This window comes from Falco cherrug, chromosome 11, assembly GCF_023634085.1.
Source record: "Falco cherrug isolate bFalChe1 chromosome 11, bFalChe1.pri, whole genome shotgun sequence".
NCBI lineage: Eukaryota > Metazoa > Chordata > Aves > Falconiformes > Falconidae > Falco > Falco cherrug.
In genome coordinates, this window is record NC_073707.1 from 32,328,160 (window position 1) to 32,353,640 (window position 25,481).

The 25,481-nt window shown below is 43.8% G+C and overlaps 1 protein-coding gene across 4 annotated transcripts in view; it reads right to left on the minus strand.

The window, feature by feature from the left end:
- Window positions 1-10,803: 10,803 nt before the first annotated feature.
- LEKR1 (leucine, glutamate and lysine rich 1) overlaps window positions 10,804-25,481 on the minus strand; it is a 59,637-nt gene continuing 44,959 nt past the window's right edge. For all 4 annotated transcript variants that reach the window (XM_027806631.2, XM_027806634.2, XM_027806633.2 and 1 more), the window contains exons 6-12: window positions 24,957-25,038; window positions 23,078-23,155; window positions 22,603-22,806; window positions 20,687-20,780; window positions 15,594-15,746; window positions 14,270-14,569; window positions 10,804-11,548 (exon numbers count right to left, since the gene is read on the minus strand). In XM_027806631.2, coding sequence (XP_027662432.2) covers window positions 11,135-11,548; window positions 14,270-14,569; window positions 15,594-15,746; window positions 20,687-20,780; window positions 22,603-22,806; window positions 23,078-23,155; window positions 24,957-25,038 — 1,325 coding nt within the window. In that variant the 3' untranslated portion in view covers window positions 10,804-11,134. The remainder of the gene's footprint in view (window positions 11,549-14,269; window positions 14,570-15,593; window positions 15,747-20,686; window positions 20,781-22,602; window positions 22,807-23,077; window positions 23,156-24,956; window positions 25,039-25,481) is intronic.

A 25,481-nucleotide genomic window follows, 5' to 3' on the forward strand; every position in this document is an offset into this window, starting at 1 on the left:
GTTTATTTTTTTTTTCCTTTTCCTTTTTTTCTCTTAAGAAAAAAAGAGAAAAAGAGAAAAATAAAGAGAAAAAGAGAAAAATAAAGAGAAAAAGAGAAAAATAAAGAGAAAAAGAGAAAAAGAGAAAAAGAGAAAAAGAGAAAAAGAGAAAAAGAGAAAAAGAGAAAAAGAGAAAAAGAGAAAAAGAGAAAAAAAAAAGAAAAAAGAAAAAAAAAAAGAAAAAAGAAAAAAACCAAGCAGGCAGCTGTATTGCCACAGGCTAAACTCGCACAAAACCCCGACTGTGGTCCCACCAGCCAGGGTTCAGCCAGCCAGCCACAGATGTAGTGAGGATTTCCCTCCCAACTCAACCAAGGGAGAACACTGCGGGCTCCAAAAATCCAGATCAACCCTCTGTCTCTCAGCCGCGGGAGGAAGGCAGACACTCGGGCGTCAGGACCTGGGCTGCCCCTGCCTGCTGTTTAAAGCTTGAATAACTGCCGGCCACCTCCTGCCACCATACTGCAGAAGGGCACAGCACATGACACAAGGCTCCCATCACCACGCACGCCTACCAAACCAAACCATATCTCACTATTATTTTGTTTTATTATTTTTTCTTACTGTGTATATCACATTAACAGAAGACAAAAAGGAAAGCTGATTCTAGACCCTTCTCTTCAGGCGTGTGTACGCCTGGAGCCTGCCCCTGCCCTTCACCGGCAGCAACACCAGGCGCCCAGGGATGGGGCGCTTGCACCGAACAGGGACATTGCCGTGATGCTGCGGCATACCCAGCTCTTTCGTAGTACCCAGCCATTACCCGGGAGGTGCCCCAGCCGAGGAGAAAACCTGCGGAAGCACCAGCAGGCAGAGCCAAGCTGGGTGTCCAGCACCCACCCAGCACCGGGCTGGCACCGCCAGGTCAGCAGTGTCCCTGCTGGCATCCCAGTCTGGGCAGGTCTGGCACCGACACCTGCCCTGTCAAATGCGTTTCCCACTCAAACAAGATGTGGTTGTATTTTGTGAAGAGCTAGCAGCTTGGACACAGTCGAAATATTGCTGCCGCTGCCCCTTGCTGGCTGTGCCTCCCTGAGGAGTGCCTGCCAGAGCGCAGCGCTTCTTGGCACATTCCTGAAGGGCATGTCCAGGGTTCTGCTTTCTGCAGCGGCAACCAAAAGTGGTGGGAGCCATTTCTTTGATTCTGTTTCCCAGGCTTTTCCGGCAATAGTCTACCCCAACAGCTCCACCTTTTCTTACCTTTTCCATAAAGAACTTTTTATCATTCCCATGATTTACCGTGCACAAACAACGCCAGGACCGCTGGAAGGAGGAGAAGGGGCACCGTGTTCCCGTGGCAGCTTTCTCTTGTCCCCCCCAGGCGCAGCTCTTGGAGAGCAGGTACCCGGGTCAGCTTGTGAAAGAGAAGGACAAATTTACCCACTTAGGTGCGCAAAAAAGCAGAACCGAGACGCTGCAGTTTCAGCGCACGCTGCTTGGCTGTACCCGCCACAAATGCGGCAGGTATGGGACAGACACAAAATTAGGCTCTGAGAAGTAATATTTTGCACATGAAATCAATTGCTGAAGTTAAAAATAAAGATCATTTGAAAATAACTAATTAACACCAATTGCATCAACTTTGGAAATGACTGCTAAGCAAGCTGCCTGAAGTCACCAAAGTGCCAGCAACAAGGTCAAATACTACAGTGAACCACCGAACTGAAGAAGCAGCTATCTCCAGATTATGCTTCTGCTCTGTTATAGCAAAAAAACAGTTATTCGGGTGCTTGCATTTACACAGAGGCGGCAAAGGGCCTGGTAAATGATGTATTTTCCCCCTCCTGAGACTTGCGGAGGATTCATTTCAACAGCCATCTGCTAACGACTACTCAGGGGTGCTCAGCTGAAGCCCATAGAGAAATACCTTGGAGGCAGCAAGCTGCTGACCTGTGGAGCGTGACGGGCTCGGCCACGCGCTGTGTGCTTCCCCGAGCGCACACCGGCTCCTGCAGAGGGCTGATGCCGGCAGAGTGCATCCCTCAGGACTCGGGGTGCTCCCACCCATGGCTCGGGAAGGTAGCCTGCAGCAAAGCAGCTTCCACGGCGATCTTGCTGAGTGAGGTCACCCTGAGCTCTTGGCTACTTTTCCTCTTCAGGCTCTTAAAATCCTTGGGCTGTGCTGACAGAACACTGTGGCATCGTAACACAGACGGCGTTCTGTGTCAGGGCCCCTCACCCCGGGAGCTGGAATCGCGCACGCCCCAGCAATGTGCGGTGGCTCACAGAGCCCTACCTGTGCCCGCGCCAGGCCGTCCGGCGGCACTTCAACAGCATTGCAGACCAGCCCTGTCCCAGCTGGTCACTAACCTCAAAGTTCCCTTTGGAACCCGCACCTCCTTGGGGCCCACCTCACGTCCCCCGGGCTTTTCACCACGTCTAAACTGAAGTTGGCCAGGGCTGTTAGCGTGGCATCCTGGCTGAACGACAGCCCAAGCCATAACCAGGACAAAGCCCAGCACTAACGCCCCATTTCTCTCTGGGTTTGGTTTGGCTTTACAGCGGGTATGAAAAAGGGCTGGACCTCAGGTCATCTACATGGTTGTTTGCACCTAGAGCAAACGGCTTCCAACACCAACCATGAAGGGACCTCTTACAGACGTCTGCCTGCCGTGCCTGCTGACCCAACTGCTTAATTGTCTTCTTTTATACTTTGTCCAAAAGTTGTTTGCATCATTAAAGACCTTTTACACACTGCTGACTGCAGCTGTTTATCCGCAGGTGCACAGCAATTAACTTCTTATTTATACCGAATCGTCCTTTAACTCTTACATCAAATGGAGTCAGAAGCTTTGAAGCATTTCCAGCAGTAGCCGCAGCACCGGCACGAGGGCACGCGACTGCCGCCCTCACCACGCCGTGCCGGGCTCTGCGGCTTGTGCCACAGCCAGGGCGCACAAGGCACCGTGTCTCTCCTGGGACAGCTGCAGGCAAAAAGTGAAACTTACCCAGACTGCCAAACTGAAATCCTGGATGTTTCCACTTTCGGTTCGAATTCCAGCTTCTTTTGGTTTGGCCATAATTGGATTTTACCATAATTAAGTCACTAACTGAATTCTAAACAAGAAAACAGATATTTAACATTCAGTAGTGGCAAAACAGGGGTTTTATCCACTTGAAAAAATATTAAATGCCTTTTTGGAAATAGGAGTCTCCCCCCAACAAACTTTTCCTATAAATTTGGGTTTGAGGAACCAGCAAAGCCAGGTTTGATGGGCTAGGGCGGCTCTGTGTCACCGCTTGTGTGGCCCTGGCATTTAGGAAACAATGGATTTTTAGAAGGTAAAATCTGCTTGCAGAGCAAGCCAGCATCACTCCACACCCTATTAAGGGAACAAGCATGGGTAACAGGAGAGTAAGGAATAGATGGCACTCACAGGGTGATTTGGAACCGCTCTTTTATTCTCTGGTACCTTAGGTTATGACTCACACAAAAAGATAACGGCTCACACTGATTTTTGAAGAGGTGGTGCGGCACACAGTGACATATTCGGGTGCAATTAGACAAGCTCCACAACCGAAAACGCTTCTGCGTTAGCACATTCATTTTGTTCCTAATTTTGTTTAGTGTACGACAGCAAATAGAGGACAAATAGAAAAAAGAAAGCAGCAGAGTATCTGTTTACCCATGACCTGCGGACACGGGGATACGCTGGCATTTCACAAGCAGACGAACGGTTGCACAGGGGTGACAAGGAACCGCTTTCGTGTCGCTCCACGTGCCGTACCTGCCCTGCCCTGCCTGCTGAGCAGCGCTGCGTTTCAGAATGCCACTCGCTACCTGCAGCGCCGCAGTAACACCCCTAACGCAGGCACTACGCATCACATACAAGCCCACAGTACAGAGGCAAAGAACGAAAGCGACGTGCACAGCGCAATCCGTGCCCTAGTACCACCCAAGCCTGGTAAGGCCACAGCTCTGCCAGCCTGCCCGTCCTGCTCCGCTTCCAGCTGTAGCCTTTGCACGCCGCGAGCACCCACAGCGGCAGCCTCAGCCCTGCGCGGGGCCGGCACGGGAAGGTCCCACCACGGCCAGATGTGGTGGGACACTCCAGGCTCTTCTCTGCTTCTCATGGACACCTGAGGCTTTGCTCCAGCTCAGCCCTGACTCCCTGACTTAGCTCCCCCCCCCCCCCCCCCCCCCCCCCCTCAGTTCTGCTTTGATCCTCCAAACCCTTGCTGTGCCAAGCGCCAAGAGGCTCACGTCCCCATGGAGAGCTGCAAGGCAGCACAGGCTGGCCCGCCACGGAGCCCAGCACCCGTGAGCCGCTTCTTGGACACAGCAACTTACACCAAGAAGCTCTTTAAAGCGATCTTCAGAGAGATGGGAAACCACCTTGGTACCAGGCACGTCGCTGAAGGCTGCTTCAGTGGAGGACAAGAGCTGTGGAGCACAAAAAAAGGGCTTCCAGTCCCACAGGAGGTGTGGGGACAGGGTATAATATGCATTGTAGACATTTTTTATCTCAATACTTTTTCAAAGCAGAATTTTTTAAAAGTTCTAAGTATCCTTTTATGGACTTTCCTTGTGAAGGGCTATCCATCAAAAGTGGAGTCAAGCAAGTCCTAAACAGGCCAATGCGATCAGCGTTACCCTGCTGATTTCAAGGTAACGCCAGCTTGTGCCACTGAAGCACTGGTGGGATTTTTCTTGGTTTTGCTGCCCAGTTACAGTGCGACGGGACCCACACTGGTAGAAGAGAAGGTATCACGCTGGTAGGCTGCTCAGTGATCCAGCCTTGGCTTGACTAGGATGTCTTCTTTGGGAAGAAACACAGTCACATCCTGGCACTGACCTTAATTCACCACTCATTCGAGGCTCCAGATGGAAAACTGCAAGGAGGGAACATTTGTCGTGTGGTTGTTTCAGAGGCTAGAGGGTATCTCTGGAGAGACAAGCAAAAGTAATCTGCGGGAACTGGCCATGCTTCCTTGGAAGGTTTTTGTTTTTTTCATTATCTGGGAACAGCTCACAGTGCAATGCCAGATGCTCATATTTTCCATCACACAAATTATATTTCCGGTGTTAAAATCTCTTCAATGTTAATCTCTTGCAGTACCCTTTTTATTATCCTATCAAAATTGATTTTGTACTATGCTTTGAGGACGAAAAAAACCCCAAGCCACATAAGTGCTAAGCATATTTGGTTATATTGTTTCACACCATTACGGTTGCATATGGAGTTTATTCTTTCTTCAGTAGAATACACTTAACCACCTATAACAATTAAAGATTAAATTGAACATCAGATTTTCATTATGTAAATAGGTCTCCATTTTAAATAACTAAAAATAAAGGCGTGTGGGATTTGTCTGAGACAGGAAATTTCCCCAATTTCATTATCCTGCTCCTTTCTTTTGTATTAAAACCGTACAGTGCCTCTGCAGCACACTGCAGGCTTTAAAGGGAATTAGTTATAAAACACTGGGAGCCAAATCAAGAATTTAAAGCAAAGAATACCTCACAGAACAAATATATCTTTAAATTAAAAGAAAGACAGTCTATTTTTTGTTTTCCTGATTAATACATTTTAATTATATATATATATATATATGGTATTGGGTCTGGCTCCAGTTTCTATTTTCACATACTAGGGTTTTTTTTTCATCTTAAGTCTAATTTCTTCCTCTGTGGAAAAACTCCATATGCAAGCCACAGGCTGGGATCCCAGATCATACACACTAACTCAGCTGAATATCTATTTATCATTTTTAATAAATGAGGCACATCACTGCTTTATTTTGTAATATCCTATTAGGAATAGACGTTTGATACATATGGCGAGCACTTATATCTATGATACATATGGCAAGCAATAATTCAATCTCCTGCCAAAGAAGCAGCAAGCCAGCTGGTCTTTGACCCTTTCTGTACTATTATCCGTGGAGAACAAAGAAATTTTGGGCAACTTTCAGTAGAAAAGTGATGACCCCATAAGAGGCACAGGCTGCTTTAAGTTTGATTGCTGCTCCAGCACGGGAGCCGGGTGGGGGAGTGTGCCTGGGCAAGCCAGGCTCTCCTGCCTGGGCTGCCCGCGGGCTGCCCACCGGCCATTTCTTGTCCAACAGCCATCGATTTGCATGTGTGACGTGCTTGAAATAACGTGCCTGGCTCTTGCTGTCTGTACCATGGGCTCCGACTCACACCATCACTTGAGTTGGGTCTGTCCTTTCCAAGGCAGCCCATGGAGCCCACGTGCTGGTGCTTCCAGTGCTGCCCAAGGACTCGGGCCCCGATCTGCCGTGGGTCCCAACCTCCTGACAGTCCAGGCTACCTGTAGGTACACAATCCATCTTTCCTGTTTGTTTCTGCTCCTCTTTCAGCGCAAACCAAGTTCCTTCTGGGATGAAGCCAAGGCATGGCTCCAAGCACAGCTTGCACCAAGGACTGTCCCCAGAAGAGGTCCTGTCCTACTGTCCTGCAGGACGTCCCCTGCTCAGAGCTTTTCCACTCTAGGCTACATCAGCTGTGTCCACCTGGTTCTATCTCCCGGGATGCAAGTCTTGGGCAAGAAGACAATGACCCCTGTATTGCAGTTATCTAAGAAGTGCTCACTCGTTCTGCTACAGCAGCCAGGCGTCACCATGGATGCATGTGCTCGTGCAAGGCGTGCAAGCCAGCGGCTCCACCTTCAGCTTCTCCCACCCGCACCCTCGGCAGGGACGTGGGCAGAGCAAAGGTCCGGCCCCAGGCTGCGCAGCTCTCCCCGCCGAAGGCTGAAGGCCATCTGGCACAGCAGCTTAAACGGAGCATTGCGAAAGCACATGCAGAGGTCTGAGGCATCTCAGGACAACCCTGCTGTTGCTTCATATGTCAGAAACGCTGGGATGGCTCCTCCGGCCCTTCCCCACCTTAGCTGTGGGCAGTGCCCTGTGCCTCCCTGCCCACGCAGATGCACGCACTTCCCCCCTCAGTAACGATGCTTTTGCACTCAAAAGACAGTTGGCCAAACACAGATGTTTGATGCCCCCCGCAAAGCCTTCTCTAAAGCATCAGACCACCGTTTGTGACTCTTAGTTCCACGCCCGGAGGAATCAGGCCTGGTATGGCGGGCAGGCTGGAGGGGGTGCCAGCACAGACCGCAACGCCCAGCTCAGCATCGCGGGGCCCTGGCCGGGACTGGCCTCCCCACCGCCTCCTCCCCCCACCCACAAGCGTGACTGCAGCCCCTCGCAGCTCGCACCCCGGCACGGCTGCTTCCTCCCAACCATGCTCCGCTCACCTATTGCACGCAAACTCTCTCCAGGTAATAGTAAGACACTGAATATGTGAAACTTCTCTGGAAGTGAAGACTACTGGATAAAAATAAATAGATAAATTTGTTAACAACACAGTATGGCAGCACACTGGATGCAAAGTGGCAGCCTGCTAAGCAGGATTAATACTTTATGCAAAGATTTGGACTGTCCAAGCTACTATTCTCCATCAGGCAACAATATCGGCTCTGTCAAGGATAAAACAGAAGCCTTTGCATCAAGCAAGAACAAGACAAGCCGTTGCCATGGGATGCTTTCCTGTAACCTTGAGAAACGAAAGGATGGCTTACTGCCTACAGCCAGCGGGTCAGGATCCCACAGAGGCAGATTTTTTTCATGCCCAGAGATTTTTTTAGTATTCCCTTGTGCCACGAGTCCTACAGACCAAGGTCCAGCATCCGAAAAAAACATTCATAAATGATAGCACTTCTGCCAGGCGTATTGCCTCCAGCACGCTCTGTTTCCTGAAAATGCAGCGACGTAAGTAGGCGTCCGCATTCTCCGGGGTACTTCCTGCTGATGCGTGTCATCCCATTACGAGAAATACTCTGTAAACTTTCCTTTAATATGTGAAATAAATTAATTTGTTTTTAAAAGCTGTTAAAAAAGTTTTCCCGACATATATTTTGTTTATTGCTTAGCAGCAGGAGTTCTGGGTTTCCGCGAGGGAAATATTTGTTCTTGACTTGGTTTGGATCCATGACTTATACACTCCCTCATGTTAGAAACATTGTTTCTGTGACCGCTCTCATTATTGTACATGCTATTCCCCTCTTCACAACTTAGGACCACGCAGTCATTCTTTACTGCTGCTGCTGCTGCAGGACACAAACACCGGAGCAGCGGGCAAGCGCCCAGCCTGTAAATCTGCCCTGCACGGCCCCGGGCCCCGGGCGGGAGGGCTGCGCGGCGCGGGGCTGGCGATACCCATCACCGGACAGGTTGCTTTCCGCGCCTGCGCTCTGGCTTTACCTTAAGCACAGATGTTACTGCACAGGGTGATTCCAGCCAGCGGAATGGTCCACAGGTAAATATCCCACCTTTTCTTCCATGTAAGCACTCCAGTATTAAATGCCAGGTTACATCATCGGGGTTCACCATGACACCTGTTCCGTAGCTGCACAAGGGTGTGAAATTTTGCAATAGCATTTACCAGATTTACATTACCTAAAAATTCTCCTAAGACTGTAAAATACAACCGAAGTTCATCTAAAAATTTTATGAAAGATCTATGTAATAGAGCTCTGATGCTCCTAATTTTAAGAGCTGTCTCAATGAAAATCTATTACTTTGGCACACAAAGACTGTGGGTGGACAGTGGAGTAACAATTTTCAAGCTCAAAGGAGTCAGGATCATTCCTAACAAAAAATGACCATCGTCACCAACCAGAAAAGGGGACTCTGGCCATCCTCCAAACAGGCTTCAAACATCCCTTCTTTCTGCCTTCATGGAATTGCTGAAAAATTCATTTCCCGAGGCTTGTGTTTCAGTGCAATTGCTTTCACATCTTTGACATTTCCAATTTTCAACATTCGTAAGAAAAATGCAAGTATCTGAGCAAAGTCAGCAGGTCCCACAGTCAGTTCCCACCACTTTCCAAGTACCTTGGTTGTGCTTAAGACTCACTGTTGCTGTCAGCCAACTCATTATTCAGTCGGTATTAAGCATAATCCCATTTTAGTAAACCGGACAAGGCTCCAGTGCGCATATGGAGGATGCAGCCCACCAGCACGCGCTCGGGGAAGCTACCGCCGGGCTCTCCTGCAAGGGGAAGGGAAGCCGGGCTCCTCCGGGCTGAGGAGAGCCAAGAGGTGAATTGCTGGACCTCCAGCACCCAAAGCCTATACTCTCCCCAGGACAGTATGTGTTTGAGTCTAACACCCCCCCATCAGCTGGGGTTCAGAGAGTCAGTTCAGGTCCGTTCAACCCGCCAGGCGACTGCAGAGCACCTACACCATCCCCGTGCAGCAGCAGCTACCAGAGTAATCTTCAGAATACTGATTTCTGTTGTTGCTTTTGGAACTTGTGTATAGAGGACTTTTGAGCTTTTGAATAAACTCCGCTACCGCTGAAATCAGGTAAGGCTTACTGATGGCTTCAGTGGGAACAGCAGCTGGCTAAGACAAAGTGTGTTTTCAAATCTAGTGCCAGAGACTGAATCTAGAACAGTAGATTCTTCCACCAACGTTACTGAATAAAATGCATTCCCTGTCATGCCACTGGATTCAACATTGCTTTTCTAATTTTCTCCAACATTGAAGACACGGCTTACTACTGTCATTTTGTCACGTACAGGACTACCTCATGACCAATAAATCCTGAGAAGGCCAAGGTTCATGGTGCAATTGTAAACATATTTTAAAAAATAAACGTGTCCTGTGAAGAAGCAACTGCATGACTCCAAGTGAAGAGCAAGACCAGTCCCAAAACTTAAACAGGAGCAGGCCATTTCAGTCCTCCTATGCGTGCTCTGAGGGTCTCCAAAATGTTCCCCTCTAACTTACCTCCTATGGAGCTTCTGTCCAAGCCAGAGCCGAGGGTCTCAGAAGATGAACCTGGTCTTTCAAGAGAGTGACTCTTGGGGCGCCAGTAGTCTGAGCTGCCCCCACACCAGGGGCTCCCACTAGCCTGGAGCTCAGCCACAGCTCTGCCCTGGCCCAAGGCCTGGCCCAAGCTGGCTCAGCGCGGCAGGTCCACCTCTGCCCAAGTGACTTGCCAGGCTGACCTGGGCTGCTTCGTTGCCTCTCTGTCTGCTGACCGCCGGGCTGTCGCCAGAAGCTGTTACTGTCACCAAACTGGCCCTGTTCAGGCTACCTGTCCAAAACACTTGAGAATCTGGTGACACAGTAAGTAAAAATCCCAGACTGTGCTGCCCATCGCTGTTTTGCTTTGCCCACCCGGTGCTCCACACCGACAAACCGCCACAGCAGCTCCACACCGACAAACCGACAAACAGCCACACAGAGCTGCCGTGTTCAAAGAGCAGCTACTCCTGCAGTGTCTGCGTGCTAGCAAAGATAACTGAGACTTCTCTGGGCTTTTTATACTCTGAAACAAACGACGGTTCCACATATCAAGGAGTAAATCAAGATATTGATCCTCCTGTGTAACAATTTTACAGAGAACTCCAGCGTGTCTACTTTGAAGCCTGAAATTATGCTTAACAAAGGCACTTTTCTAATGAAATTCAAGAGGCAACCATCTTTTGGACAAAATGTATTAAGTCTTCAACTCCTTGTTAATTAGCACAGCTTGAAGACTTGCACACAGAGTGTCCCTGCCAACAGCTAGTCTACTGAGCAGACAGATTGGCCACGTTTTCATGCTGAGTGATATATACTCCACAACTAGCGAGTCTCACTGACCTAAGCATAACTATTTGCAAATGTAATACTGTTCAATTAAATAATGGCAGAAATCCGATTCTAACCAAACAAATCACATTTTTACACCAGAAACGAGCAATTAAGCTACATGGGAGAACACATAAAATAGGAAGATTCCAATGAAGTGGTTAAGTAAAATAGTATTTGAAATTAGCAATTATTTTAATTACGCCTATTGAAGATGTGCTCCTCTTGGAGAGACAATATTTTTTGTTTTTTACTTTTCTCATTTTGAAATGTAGGTAGCAATTAGTTACGCCGATATGCAATGGACAAAGAAACATTACGGCATTACAAATGTATAAAAGTTTAACTTAAAATTAAGTTGTCAAAATGCATGAATTGCATCAGCTAAGATTTGACCCTCAGGGTCCACAAGTAAATGGTCATTTGAATGGTCATTTGATGCACTGGAATGGCTTCCCATGCGCTATGCATGCATACGTGGCTGTCAGAGCTGACTCAGTTGTCTTCTTATAGCTGCAGTAATCCTGCTCCTGGGCTCATTCAGCGAAGCTGCCCTTCCTCTCGGAGGATGCGGTGGGGCTAGAGCCGGCAAGGCCATGCTGCTGCTGCTGTTACGCTTACCGGAGGTGGGTGCCTTCGCAGCTCGTGAAATACCAAACTGTCCGGAGAGATTGATTTCCTTCCCAGTGCCCGGGCTTGTGCGGCTCTTCTGTCCGTAATCAGCGAGCAGGGCAGCAGGGGAGGTTAGGCTGCCCTGAGCCAGGGAACACGGCGATAACGGGAAGTTTCCACTGAGCTTTTTTAGTTCCAGTACTTGTTCCCTGGCTTGAGTCAAAGCTGCAGTCAGCTCATAGCGTTCCTCACACTCTCTGCGCACCGTTTCCTGGAGAAGAGTGTTCTGCAAACAGAAACAAACACTGGCTGTACAAAATGCCATTAGTCAAAACCTGCGCCTATTCAGCTCTCAGGCTTAAGGCAGGGGCGGCTGGAGGGTGCTGATGCACACAAATCCTTCCATGCTTCCCCATATTTTGGTTTCTCTGAAAGGAGAACTGAAGGACATACATCAGCATTTACACACCCTTCATTCCCTCAGGAGACAGTGGAAAATATGAGGTAAGTTATCAGAAGTTACTTCTGATCTCCTGCCCACCCTCCAGCGAGGGGGAAACTGGGAATGCTGCTCTTGGAAAGGAAAAAGCAACAGACAGAGGCTGAGTACTACTGTGCCAGTTCATTATGATAAGATGTTCAAGAAGTTATCCTCCTCTCTAATTTAAATAATTGTGCACTCTTTTTTTTTTTGTGACTGCATTCTTGATTATTATTTCCCAAATAATTGGGATAAATAATTTTCAGTCTAGTGTTTTTCACAAGCGTTGCACTGTGATGGTAAGTGACTGGTAGGGCCTGGAGCAGATAACTGAAACCGTTCCAGCACTACAGAAGTCCCCAAGTTGTTATATTGTGTGGAACTTATTTGTGATGCTAATTTTCCTGGCTTCCAGCTGCAACAAAAAGCAAAGAAAACACGAGAGCCGACATCACTAAATTGAGTCACAGAAGTCAGAACTACTGAAAGTACTCCTACAAGCAGAACCCCCCACTCTTTTGTTCTTCTAGCAAGCCATTGTGGCCAACACCAGGAGGTCCACGAGAATGGAAGGGAAGCAACCACCAAGGCAAGCTCCAGCACAGTGTGACGATCAAGTCACACGGAGAGCCCCCTCAGTCACACACAACCTCATTGCTCGGACACAAACTTTTCTATGTAAACCTCTTCAGCGCTAAGGGAATGAGCTGTATGCCAGGTCAGCTCACGTATCACCTTGAAGGGAGGACGAACATTTGTATTTGAAATTCGCCACATGACTGTGACAGTGGGTGTATACAGGGATGAAAATGTGTAAGAAAGATAACCTCAATAGCACTTTTTTGATGTTTTGAAGAGCAATTACCGGTATCAGTACAGTCAGAGCACAGAAGTCTGTTCCCACTAAAGTGGAAGACGGTAAACTCTGCTTAGTCAAGAAGAGGTTACTTAAACTACTACATTTTTGCAGGCACGTTTCTGTCAAAACTTCAAAAATTATGGAGAAATTGAGTCTTTTGTTGACCAATTTTTTTTAAGACTTTAAAATTTTACTTTGTAGCGGATGTAGAGTGGAAAAACAGAATTTCTGCTCAGGATGTCTAACTTCTGTGCCAACTGCCGGCGAAGGAGCTGCTGGAGAAGGAACATAACTACATGCAGAGGCAAAAGAGGGAGAGATATAAATATCCAATCGAACTTATTCTCTGAATACCAAACTCTGCAGGCAACTTAACAAAAGAAAGTTAGATATTACTTTTCCTGCCACTCAGACTGTCACCGATAGTCCATGAAATTATTTGGGAATTGTTACCTGCAAATCTGAGAAAGTATCCTGGTGCAAAGTTTATCCTAAAAACAGTTTCAGCTTTCAGCCACTCATGTCCCCATTTCCTCACACAATTTATATTAGAGGGGGAATTCTGCTTCAGGGGGGTATGTGTGTAGGTGTGGGGTGGGGGGTGGGGGGGTGGGTGTGAGTATGTGTGAGAGCGTGTGTGTGTGTGTAAGTGTGTAAACTAAGAACGTCAGCAGAGCTGGTGGATCTCACAATTGAGGATAAGTGTTCCTTACTCTGCTGAAGGTCTTTCCAAGAGCATTTTCCATAGGTACAGGACAGAAGAACTGCCAACATCATTCTAATTTTACTAACACAGTGTTTCTGAACCCTTTTCAAGGAAGAAATAAATATCGACCCAAGCCCTAATTCATTTTGAAGAGGTTTATTTTCTCTGTTCACCATTTTTTTTCTGCCACTTAATTACTTTGGACATTCCAGTCTAATCTTATCTGCAGTCCCTGACTTCACATTTCTCGTAGAGCAGTACAGCTCTCTCCTCCCTTCCCATTATATTCCAAACATTCAGCAAATGCTTGTGGTAAGAATATCCACCAGCCAAATTTCTCTTCACATTTGATTAGGTTTTATGCATTCCTATGTTACAGAAAGTGGCTTTACTGGTGGGAGGTGAGATGCATCCCCATTAGCACAGTGGGATGCACACACATACTCCTACATTAAGAGATGTAGTCTCTGCCCCAGAAGCTACTCTAAACAGGACTGGGTCCACTCTTCTTCCTTTTGAGAGTATGAAGTTTTTTTCTTACAAATTATTTCCAAAATAAGTAAGATTACTGGGAGGATTGCTGCTGTCCAGTTCAAAGCATGAGAAATGTCCGTGTCTTCTACTTTAAAAACATGAAGAATGCTTTAGTGTTTACTCATGCTTATGTAGCATGATGTCAGGCTAGAGACCAAGAAATGCCTTGCAGGACCTGATAAATATATTTTTTTTTTTTTGAAAAAATTAAACACTAGTTTAAGTGCTTGCTGAATTAAGAACTTAAGATATATTGTGACATATTGTATCTATGAAATTATGATGGACTAGTTTTATAAATCTTTTAATTTCAATGGTTTTTAAACCAGTACATAACAGGGTCTGAAATATAGGTGCTGTGAATGATTTTAGAAATCACATGTCTCTAAGTAAAAATAGCAAGGCATTTCCTCAGTCATGTTCCTACCTCCTCTTGAACTTGACTCAAATTGTGAATCAGCTGTGTCCTCTCCTGGGTTAATTTTTCCAGTTCATCTGACTTGTGTTTCATTTCTTTCCTCATATTGTCCAGAAATGATTCGTTATTGTTCTTTTCCATTGTCAGCTGAAATTCAAGCTCAGTAATTAGTCTTTTAAGGCTCTGAATTTCTTTTTCCTTATCTTCATCTTTCTCTGCGAGTTTGATCTGTGCATCTTGTAGCTTCTTTTCAAGAATTTCTGTCTCCATCCTTAAGCTATTGGTGGCACTGGATATTAAACCTGGTATCTGCATGAGATTAGACAAAAATTTCATTAGTCTATATTCAGTGGATATCTTAAGATACATACAATTAAGTATCAGACAAATGTTGACTTCAGGAAAAAAGAACACAGATGCAAACATGTGTGTCCTCAGAGGCAAAAAAAAAAGCTTTGAATTTACATAAAACTCTCAAAGGATATCAGAGCTGTAAATTAATCAAAACTCACTCGGAACAGAGAGATTAATTAGTATATCCAAGATCAAACAAACAAAGAGAGGTAAAAAAGGGAAAAAAAATTTTACTGCAAGTCAGTATTTCTTCAGGGTTTTAAAATCATAGTCAAATATTTGGAAAGTGAACTAAGCCAAACTGTTATTTTCAGCTTTTTAAAACACTGTGCAAAATACTGAATTTTAAACAACAATATAATCTCAACAAATTTCTTTGATTTTTCCAGAATTCTCAAGAAATGTGTCAAATCTTTTGAAAACTAAGGTTATAGGTACAAATTTCAATTTCTACATAAAATTTCCAAAAAACTGTAGGTCTGGGTAGCTGGGAATAGCCAACAGCATGTGATGCAACCACCAACACAGACAAGAAAGCAGTTAACTGGCCACTAGACTTTACCCCATTGGTGCTGAATTAATCTGGGAAAGGAAAAAAAACCCAACACTAGTACAGATGGTTTTGTGAGAACTCATCATAGTCTGAAACATTCCAAAGCTTTTGAAAAATTATGATGTTAGTTTAAAAATAGTAATAAGTACAGTCCATGGACATAGATGAACTTCCGGTAGAGAAAATGCAAGAAAAGAAAGAACTTCCACACCATTTAAATTTAACTAGAATAGTTACTTTTTGGCTCATTCCATTAAAAAGAAAAAAAAAGAAAAAAAAAAAGAAAAAAATATAACATATACTAAGACTGGGAAAAAATATATCATTTAGATACAGGACTACACATAAAGATGGCTTTAGTCCTTCATGAACCATTTTTTAATAGTTTACACTACTGTCACAAAACTTGCCTCGAGTGTTACACACCTTCTTCTGGAGCTCTTCGTGATCTCTCTGATATTTTGTGATTAGTTCTTGCTGTTTTTGTCTCTCAATGTCTAGTTCCACTCTCGCTTCTTCCTTGACTTTAAGAATTGCTTCTTTGTGTCGTGCTTCACCTTTAGCCAGACCAATCTCCATCTAGGGAACAAGTGGGTTTCAACAATACGTAGCAGCTCATCCTAAAATACTTTTCACATTCTACACTGCCATAAATGGAGTGATGTGAAATTTGGCAGACTGAGATTTTGGGCGCTGGACACATCCGAACAATCGCAACCGCTGGAGCTTGGCGAGGGAAAGCTTCCCCTGGCCGGCAGCTCCCAGTGGCACAGCTGGCTTCTGCTCTGCATTGCACCAGCACCGAGCCACAGCCGGCAGCCCTGGGGAGACGTCGCACAAGCCCCACGGTGTCTCGAGTGGTGCTAGAGGCCTAAACGTAGGCAATTGAACTTCATGCTAAATCACTATGAAAACACTGTTACAAAATCCTTAGCTACTTCTTGAAATAGATGATTGTTTTGCTGGAAGTATTTGCTCTGGAGGTAAAATTCAGCTTTTTACGACTTTCAAATGCAGTAAAATGATACATTTCACAGTAAACAACATCCACTGTGCTTAAAATAGGCCATAAGCTCAATATTAAAATATAAAGGTGTTAACTCTTTCTTACAAAATCACTTATCCACGCTCTGCCACTCAGCCTTGTCAGAGTAGCAGTTTACCATACAGAGTGCTCATCTGCCGGCTCCCAAGGACCATGCTCAGGTGACACACACTCCACACATGCCATCTTGCAATTTAGAAGTGCAATGCATGTTAGCACCACGCACCTATTCCATCATGCGTGCCTCTTAACCTAAATCTGCTATAAATACCAGAAATCTAGAGGAAGGAGCAGAGAGGAACCTCCACTGAACCTCTCCGCACAGCAGCAGCAGGATGCCTGGTGCTGGTGGTGCACAGCCACCGCCCTGGCCCCATCACCAGCTCAAGGTTCCAGGGAGCAGCAAGGCTCCACGGCTTGAGGACTGTAGGGAGCAGCTCTGGCTCATTTTTGAGTCCAAACAACACTGCACTGATGATACATATGTGGGACAAGCTCTGGACAAAAAAAGTGGTGAAATGGAAGTGAAAGAGCTGCAAATTCTGGGTAAAATATCCCAGTCCTTAAGACATCTCACATATTTAACATTATAAATGCAAATGTGAAAATTCAGCCATAATTTCCTGAAAATAAAAGCCTGGTTTCTGGAGGCTTTTATTTCAGACTCTCCAATACCAAAGGCTGTATTTTGAAAAATACTTTTCCTAAACCACTATGTTAATACTGTGTTTCTGCAGGCTGAATTCTAATGGACTTAATTGCAGCGCGCTGGAAGAATATGAAAGGCACATTAAACATGCACAACACTAGCCTAATTACTTAAAATTATTAAAAGCAGAGAAGCTCAGAATGAGCTTAATTACAATTATCTAATTTCACATAGTAATTATGAGCAAAAGTATAACAAATCCTCCTAACTCTTCTTGAGGAAAAGATAAATTGAAAATACTTACATTATTTTTAAAATCAAAATATACCCAATTCTGGACATGGAATAGGCACAAATCCCCCAGCTAAGGTTTAGCTTAAAATTGGTATATTTATAAGATCCTCAACGCAAGCTATTATTATTGTCATCATTATTATTATTATTTGTAGTATATTTGTATCTTCTACATTATTAGCTATGGGAATTTCTAATAATAGAAAAACACATTTATTAACTCCATATATTATTATAGAAGCAGACCATATGTCGGAAGCTACCTGATCACAAATACTAAAAAAATAAAAGGCAGTATAAAAAAACCTCTAAGCTCATTTTGAAGATTATAAAAGCATTTTTCCCATTTAACACTTGAAGCTAATAAAGCTGATAACCAGAACTGGAAATAAAATAGCAGTTCATCTTCAAAGAAAGCATAATGGCTACTAATTGCTTTAAACCCACTTACATGTACCTCATTAATACATACTAAAAAAATAAACAAATAACCCATACACAAATGTTTATATCAATCTTAAAATCTTTTGTAAAAGATTTTTTTGTTGTTGTTCCATTAAAACAATTTAAGGTCCCTTCCAACACCAACCGTTCTATGATTACCTGTATTTTAAATAAAAAAATGGAACACTTTATACTTACACAATGGCACACTGACCCAAGAAAAAGATAACTTTGTCACTTTGTCACATGTTGATTCTTTTGTCTGATGAGAACGTTTTTGGAGCACTTGCTGTTCGCTACATTTTAAGGGCTGTGAGAGCAAAGCTGTAATTTCTCTTACTAGTAGCAGCCTTTATCTTGTTGTAATGTCAGGTTCAACAATACACCGTGATTATGCAGACAGTGTGACCTCATTCTAAAATTATATCCTGCGACAGACAGGTTAAGAAGTTTTGAAAGAAATGTAATTGATCTTAATTGCTAGTAGTCCAAAAATTTTCCTGAGACTAAATAAAGCTTTCAGGCACTTACCACGTACTGAACCAAAACAGAGATGGCAATTTTAGTCACCAATTATACAAGGCTTAAATCAGAAAAGTCAGAGTTATTGTTCAATGCTTTTTTCAATTTTTCCTTCACCCTTTTTTTTTTAAAAAAATTCTTTTCTTTCATTTGGGGGTGGTTTTGGTGCTCATGTGAAAAAGTTTACGTGCTCACAGTTGTTTACGGTAAACAGCTTTCCAGATCCCACTGGAAGAGAGTGGCAGCTGCACTCTCCAATCCCAGCTACAGTCTCTGGCTCAGCTTCCCAGCATCACCCAAAACTCCAGGAGAAGGCATCCTGGCCTGCCACAGGTCCCGGCACCCCAGACTGCCGTTAGGCAGTGCAGGTGCTCAAAGCCCAGTATAAACCAGGAGCTGTAGCACTGCCAGCGTTCCAACCAGCCGTGCAATTAACTCAGAAACCACCTATTCAACCAGCACATAAAATGGGCATACACCTATATTTTTAAAATCAGCTGAAATTATCTTTCCACAGAAGACTCCAAATCCAAGTACATACTAAAAGACAACTAACAAACTACAACCTCACTTTTTCCTACTCTCTGTTCCCCAGCCAAGCCAGTCATCCCCTGAATTCGGGGCATCCTCCTGGCTGTATTTTAACCATCCTTCTTATCTGTAGCCTTTACTTAATTTCTTTTTTCCTTCACTCCATTAAATAGAGGAAAAATGGGCATGTAAAAAGGAGCATACATCCATGGAAGGTTTATCATTCTTCCTCCCACCTTGCCCTTCCAGCTCGCCATGAAAGAAACCACTGCCCGATTACCCAAAGGGCCTGGGTGGGAGAGTGCATGCAAGCCTTTAATAAAAAAGTGTGCAAACAATTAATAAAACAACAAAAAGATGGGCCATTTCACAGAGAAGCCAAGTCGTAGGAGTGTCAAATGAAACACAGAGGTATTTTCACAGTAAATTTCACTGAAGTCTTTATTTTCATACTGCTCTGATTTGCAGGGAAGGCAAGCAAGACAACCCAGAAGAGTCATTAGCAGGAGACTGTCTGGCAGAGAGAGGACTGCCCGAAGGGAACTGGTGATACTGGAGGTCAGCAGAAGGAGCAGAAGCCTTTGCACACTTGAGGTCCATTCTAGCTCAGGGACTATGAAGGTCAAAGGCAAGTGTAAGGTCCTGCTCCTGGGCAGGGACAGCCCCATGCACCAGCACAGGCTGGGGCTGACCTGCTGGGGGGCAGCTCTGCGGGGAAGGACCTGGGAGCGCTCGTGTACAGCAAGTTGCCCATGGGCCAGCAGTGTGCCCTCGTGGCCAAGGGGGTGGTGGGATCCTGGGGTGCATGAGGAGAAGCGTGGGCAGCAGGTCAAGGGAGGTGATCCTCCCCCTCTGCTCTGTCCTGATGTTGGGTCCAGGCTGGGCTCCCCAGTTCAAGTGAGACAGGGAGCTACTGGAGAGGGTCCAGTGGAGGCTACAAAGATGACGAAGGGGCTGGAACATCTCCTTTATGGAGGAAAGGCTGAGGGAGCTGGGCCCGTTTAGCCTGGAGAAGGCTGAGAGGGGATCTCACCAACGCATGCAAATGACTTGAAAACGAGTGTCCAGAGGATGGGTCCAGGCTCTTTTCAGTGGTGCCCAGCGACAGGACAAAGGGCAACGGGCACAAACTGCAGCACAGGAAGCTCCATCCGAATACGAGGAAAAACTGCTTTACCTGGAGGATGACACGGCACTGGAACAGGCTGCCCAGAGAGGTTCTGGAGTCTGCTCTGGAGACACTATGCTACAGCAGCTTGTTTGTTTAGCTCTGCTTTGGTTTACAAACACCTGTCTTGTAAGCAAAGGGTATTTTTGCTCATCTGCTTATTGTTTATTTACAGTTCTGTTTTACAAATAGCAACTTTCAGTTTCACTTCACCTAACCCACAAGCAGGAAGGCTCTGCGCTCTCCGTCTTGTCAACAACGCCCAACCTTGTTTTTACTAGGAAACTGCTTCAATAGTAAATATATGTTTTCCTAGCCTCTGCCAGACATGTCAGGAAACAAATCCAGGCACCAATACGCTTCCCCACACAGAACTGTGGTTCAGAGTTGATAACCCAGACCGTGGGAGACAGAACAGGGTGAGATCTGTACTTGTGTAGGACAATGGTCCATGAAAGTGGCTTTTCCTGCTGCACCCCCTCCTGCAGAACACACGGGGAACGCATTGAGCTTGGGAAACCAGAGGTTCAGTGGGCTCAGACCTGTTTCTCACACCTGGGCTCTCTGTGGACTGCACTCCCAACACAGGCACCTCACAAACACCCTGAAACCTGGGAAGTCTAGATCAGACCTGAACATCTGCCAAGTCTGTAAACACTCATACTACATACCTTTCGCATTCAGTTTCAACCTATGTAGAGAGATCACTCCTTAAATCCTCTAGTACAAAGAATACTGTTGACACGTTTGCATTTGAGGAGATAGATACCTGGCTTACTTGTACTCATCCGTGACAGCTGACTACAGCTAGAAAAAAAAATATAAAGAAGAAATCAAAAGGGTGCCAACTGCACATCCAGTATTACCTTCTCCCTCCAGTTATCTTCATTCCTCATCTTCTGTCTTAATGTTTCCTGCAGCTGCTCTGTTCTGTTCTGATGAGAAATCAGCATTAACTCCCTAGAAACCACAAAAACTCGTATGTAAATATGTGCTCTGCCCAGATTGGTGGTATGCCATTTTCTTGCAATTAAGTCCTTTGTGGTAAAGGCTCGTCTTTTCCGCTTTGTTTAGTATTCTGTGCAGTAAGCCCACGAATCCTGCCTGGAGCCCAGAGGCACAGCAGTAATCACTGCTTAGCATTTGCATAATGCCATCACATGTTTTATGAATTTTATGTTTTAAAGAAAATACTACAGTTGATCTTTCTTCCACACACATATATTCAAACTTCAAATATTTTTAGTATTTCTCATGTCAAATTTTGAAGAACACTGAACAACTGTTATAATGGTCAAACAGAAATTGCTGTATTTAATGAACTCAGAATATTACTATCATTAAGTAAAAAAAGTTTCAAATTAAATAGGTTTTGAATTAAAAACACTGAGTAGTTTCTACTGTTAAGAGTTACTGTTTGTTATGTGAGGTAGAGCAAAAGCACTGGAGAGTTTCAACTCTTGTAACTTAGATTATTAGCAATATATCAACTGGAACAACTCACGTATCTGGGGTTCAAGTAGAAGGGAAGTATTTTTAAAATTAACATGTAATATCTTTTCATGCAGGTACTAAAGTACAGGGAATATTTAAACCCTTTAAGAGCAAAAATAGCTTAACGTCTCTTGATGCACATCACTCTAAAAATGTTTCTCTTCTCCAAAAGTCACTTTTCTGAATGCATTTTCCATTGTACACAAAACAAACAAATAATGTACCACCATGTCTTAAGCAGGGGACAGCACATTCTATTTTGCCAATAAAAGACAAGGTAATTTATCAGTAACTGAAAATTTACTAGTAGGACACTTAAATAGGAAGAACAAGCCTGCGGTTGTTAGGAATAAAACTGGATATATAGCTTACACTCAGAGCAATCAGAAAAACATGGATTTAGGTTGGTAAGTGCAGAAGTCTAAAACAAAGCCACTCAAACTAGATACCATTGCAGAAAAGAATCCTCAGAAACTCTATGCTTTATTTTTCACATCTGAAAAGTAATTACAGGACAAACAGCAGCTTTGTTGATATCTGAGAAGCTTTTGAATAAGAATAGACTGGTGGAAAGCTGTCCATAGACCTCACCAAATACTAAAACATATCCTATAATCTGGCACATTGTAATATTTATAGCATTGTTACGGTTTGCAAGTTGCTAATAACACAAGTTACAAGAATTTAAACTCTCCAGGGCTCTTGTTCTACAAGCCTCACATAATAAACAGCAGCTACAACAACTGCAATAAATGGGTGTTTAGATGAAGCTTGAGCTGAAGACCTGGACTGCAAAGCGGGGCTTCCCACACCCCACCCCACCCCACCCCTTTTTTTTTTTTTTTTTTTTTAACTTTTTCATTCAAGTTTTGTCTATACTGTAACAATTAAAAAACCAAAACCACATTCAATAAATCCCAAATTTTCAGGATACGAGCTCAGGGCTGCCAAGACAAGTTTTGCCCTACAAGCAAGAGAGAGAGAGGACAGTGGCAGGGCAGGATTATCCTGAGCACACAGGCAAGGCACTGATTTCAGAACACTGATCTGGACCAACAGGTCTCTCTCAGTCCAGCCCAGTGCCACAGCCACACCCCTCGTTCTGCTGCCTCTCCTCCTGCATCCCAACTGGACAAACCACTTCTGGTGCTTTACAGAATCTATCCATCCTTTTGGTGACAGTGAGAGAGGCTGAGGAGGAATCTTTTATTTTTAGTAGATTTCCAAAAGAACAGTCTAGGCTGAACGTACTGTCACAGATTACCCATGGTGACTCGGCTCCAATTACCTTTCTTGTTTCAACATCACCACCTCTTCCTCTGTTTGTCGAAGAAGAGTTTTAAGTGCTTCTAGCTCACTTTCTGATCGACCAGTTCTTCTTTTTAGATCTTCTTCTTTCCTTTCTTTGTCAGCCACTTCTTCCTGTAAGTGTTTGCATACTTGTTGACAAATTAGAAGAGATTCCTCCTTTTCCTTGAGCTCTTTTGTAAGTCTACAGATGAAATAAAAGACTATCAGCATCATACTTACTATATTCTTATTTACAGACAGAAACTAAATAGACAAATAATTTGTACCTGGAAAATAAAATATTAGACAAACCCCTGTGTTTTGTCTAATAAAAAATATTCTTTATGAAGTTAAATCTAGTGATTTTAACACAAAACCAGAAAAAAATGATCGTATAAAAAACACATTAAAATAATAAAATTTTTGCTCTCACTGATCTGAAATCTTTTATGAAATATAATTTCTGCATTCACCTTGACTCAGAAAGTCCATTTTCATATTTCATTTTCTTCAGTTCATTTTGACAGACATCAAGTTCCGCTGATTTTACCCTAAGAAAACAGTAAAAAAAAAAAGAAAAAAGTATATTGTCTAAACAATTGACAGCCTTTACTCATGCAGTAATCTGAACAGCATTTATTGATGTATTTATTAGCTAACTTGCATTTTCTATTTCAGTTAAGAGACAGACAAACAAAAAGTTCTTTCAGTTCTAGCTAACATTTTTAAGTAACTGGAAGTTACAATTCCAATGTAATCTCAGCCTAACCTAGCATCACAAGTTTAATGTTGCAAACAAGAAAGTGAGATCTTGCAACACTGATGAAAGTATCAAGCAAGATGAGAATAAAAATGAACAAACAACAATTTAGTAGGTAAGAGGGCTGGAAACTTTGCAGGTTTCTTGTTATTATGTCATCATTTCATCAATTAATAACCATGGTTAAGCTTCATATTTACATTTAAACAGATATATGTTATTTTATTAAACTGTACCCATATTACATTGAAATTTTAATAGTACATTTGGAAACCCTTTACTGTTTATTTAACTGTTCATGAAATCTTTCTTCATACTCAGTACTTGTATATCATTAAAATACTTTGTTGCTAAGCATTCCAAATATTTGCAACTTCGTTATGATCGGTCAGACCGCCTGAATATAGGAACCAAAACCAGAAAGCACACATTGTAAAAGAAATTATCCTTCTTTAAATTTCAGGAAAACACACAAAAAGATTGATGACAGCTAGTCTCGAGATTGGCACTGCTAGTTCATTACTTTTGGGCTTAATATTTGAAATGGTAATTTTTATTTTCAGTAGTGAATTATAAAGTGCAGCTCTTTCTGAATGGTACTCTATGCTATATGCAAGTAACAAGCACTTTAAATATAGGGAAGTATCTGGAGCCTGGATCCCACAGCTTTCAGAGGTGACGAGACAGGTCCCACTGAGCCCCGCGGTGTCCAGATGGGACCCTGTGAGGTGCCCGGCCCTATTCTGGGTGCCCGATACAGCTCCCATGAAAGCCAATGGAGGGCAGCCCCTGGGCACGGGGAACCGGGCAACTCCCCTGCATGGCCCCTGCTTGGCCATTAGAAGAGTATCCCAGGAGAACAAGGTGCAATAGCCCAACAACATTTAAGAAAAGTGGCACCGCTGCAGGTGCCGCACCTTTTGAGTGGGCTGAAAACTGAGCAAGCTGAGTTTTTCAGTCTGCCTGAGTGCTCTCTTTTCACTCATGGTGCTTCAGTTAGCTCCAACAAGTTTTGATGACGTTCTATTTTTGCTTTATTAATTTACATTTTGCATACTTCTACTTGAAACCATGGGCACAACACAGTAAAATTACAAAATGCAACAGCATACTGCTGCATGGGGGAAAGTCACAGCAAATTTCCATTTTGGGGGTTGGGGGGCAAATAAAAAAAGAAAACATAGTCACTGATTAAATACTGAAGTTTCTGATTAGTTTTATCGCACCCTTCCCTCCATCCAAAACCTACAATGTAAATTACTACTTTCCACATACATTTTTAGTCCAAAAGTTACATGAATTTCACTAAATGTATCCTACACTTGTGTGTTAAATGAAGTGTTGAACTGATCTGACTTAACCCTCCTCTTTCCTGTATCATTAAACACAGTTGGAGGAAGAAAACTGCTTCCACAAAGAGACGTACTCAGTCAGGTTGTTAGAAATACAGACTGTGTAACATGAAGATAAAATATTTTCTGTCGGTCATAACCTTCTCAAATCATTATGACAAGCAAAGCTTTCTGCAAAAAAGTGGTCTGGTTACAGCTTTATGCGCAGTGGCAAAACAATCAAGCAAACAGAAAACTTACATCAACAGCTTTTTGTAGTGGTCCATCTCGGCTGTCACTTTCTGCAGCTTCAGTCCAATAGTCTCTACTTGATTTGTTAAATCTGAAAGCAAAAAACATGGGTTTCATGTCTGTATTTGTACTAAAATAATTCACTTTTATACAGAGTGTGTATTATTTGCATCTCAGACATGCAGATCCTCACTGCCACCTCAAACAGGCAAAAGTACATCACAGCACTGGCTCTGAAAGCACAGAATGGCCATCTGTGAAAAGTACAGGTTTATGACTTGTAACATTCGAACCAATTTCTCACTGCTTACAAGCCATATAATCCAGTTCCTTAGATTTTCTTAAGAATAACAAATTACTTCTATTGAAAAGGTTGGAATGCTGTTGCACCACTGTACACTTCACTTTGGAACAGTCTTCCCATTTCTATTCATACACTAGCAGAGACTGGCTTTATAGCACAAAGCTGGGTTTTGTTTCTCTGGGTTTTTTTATCCTACCAGGAAACATCAGATTCAACTAAATGTAAATATG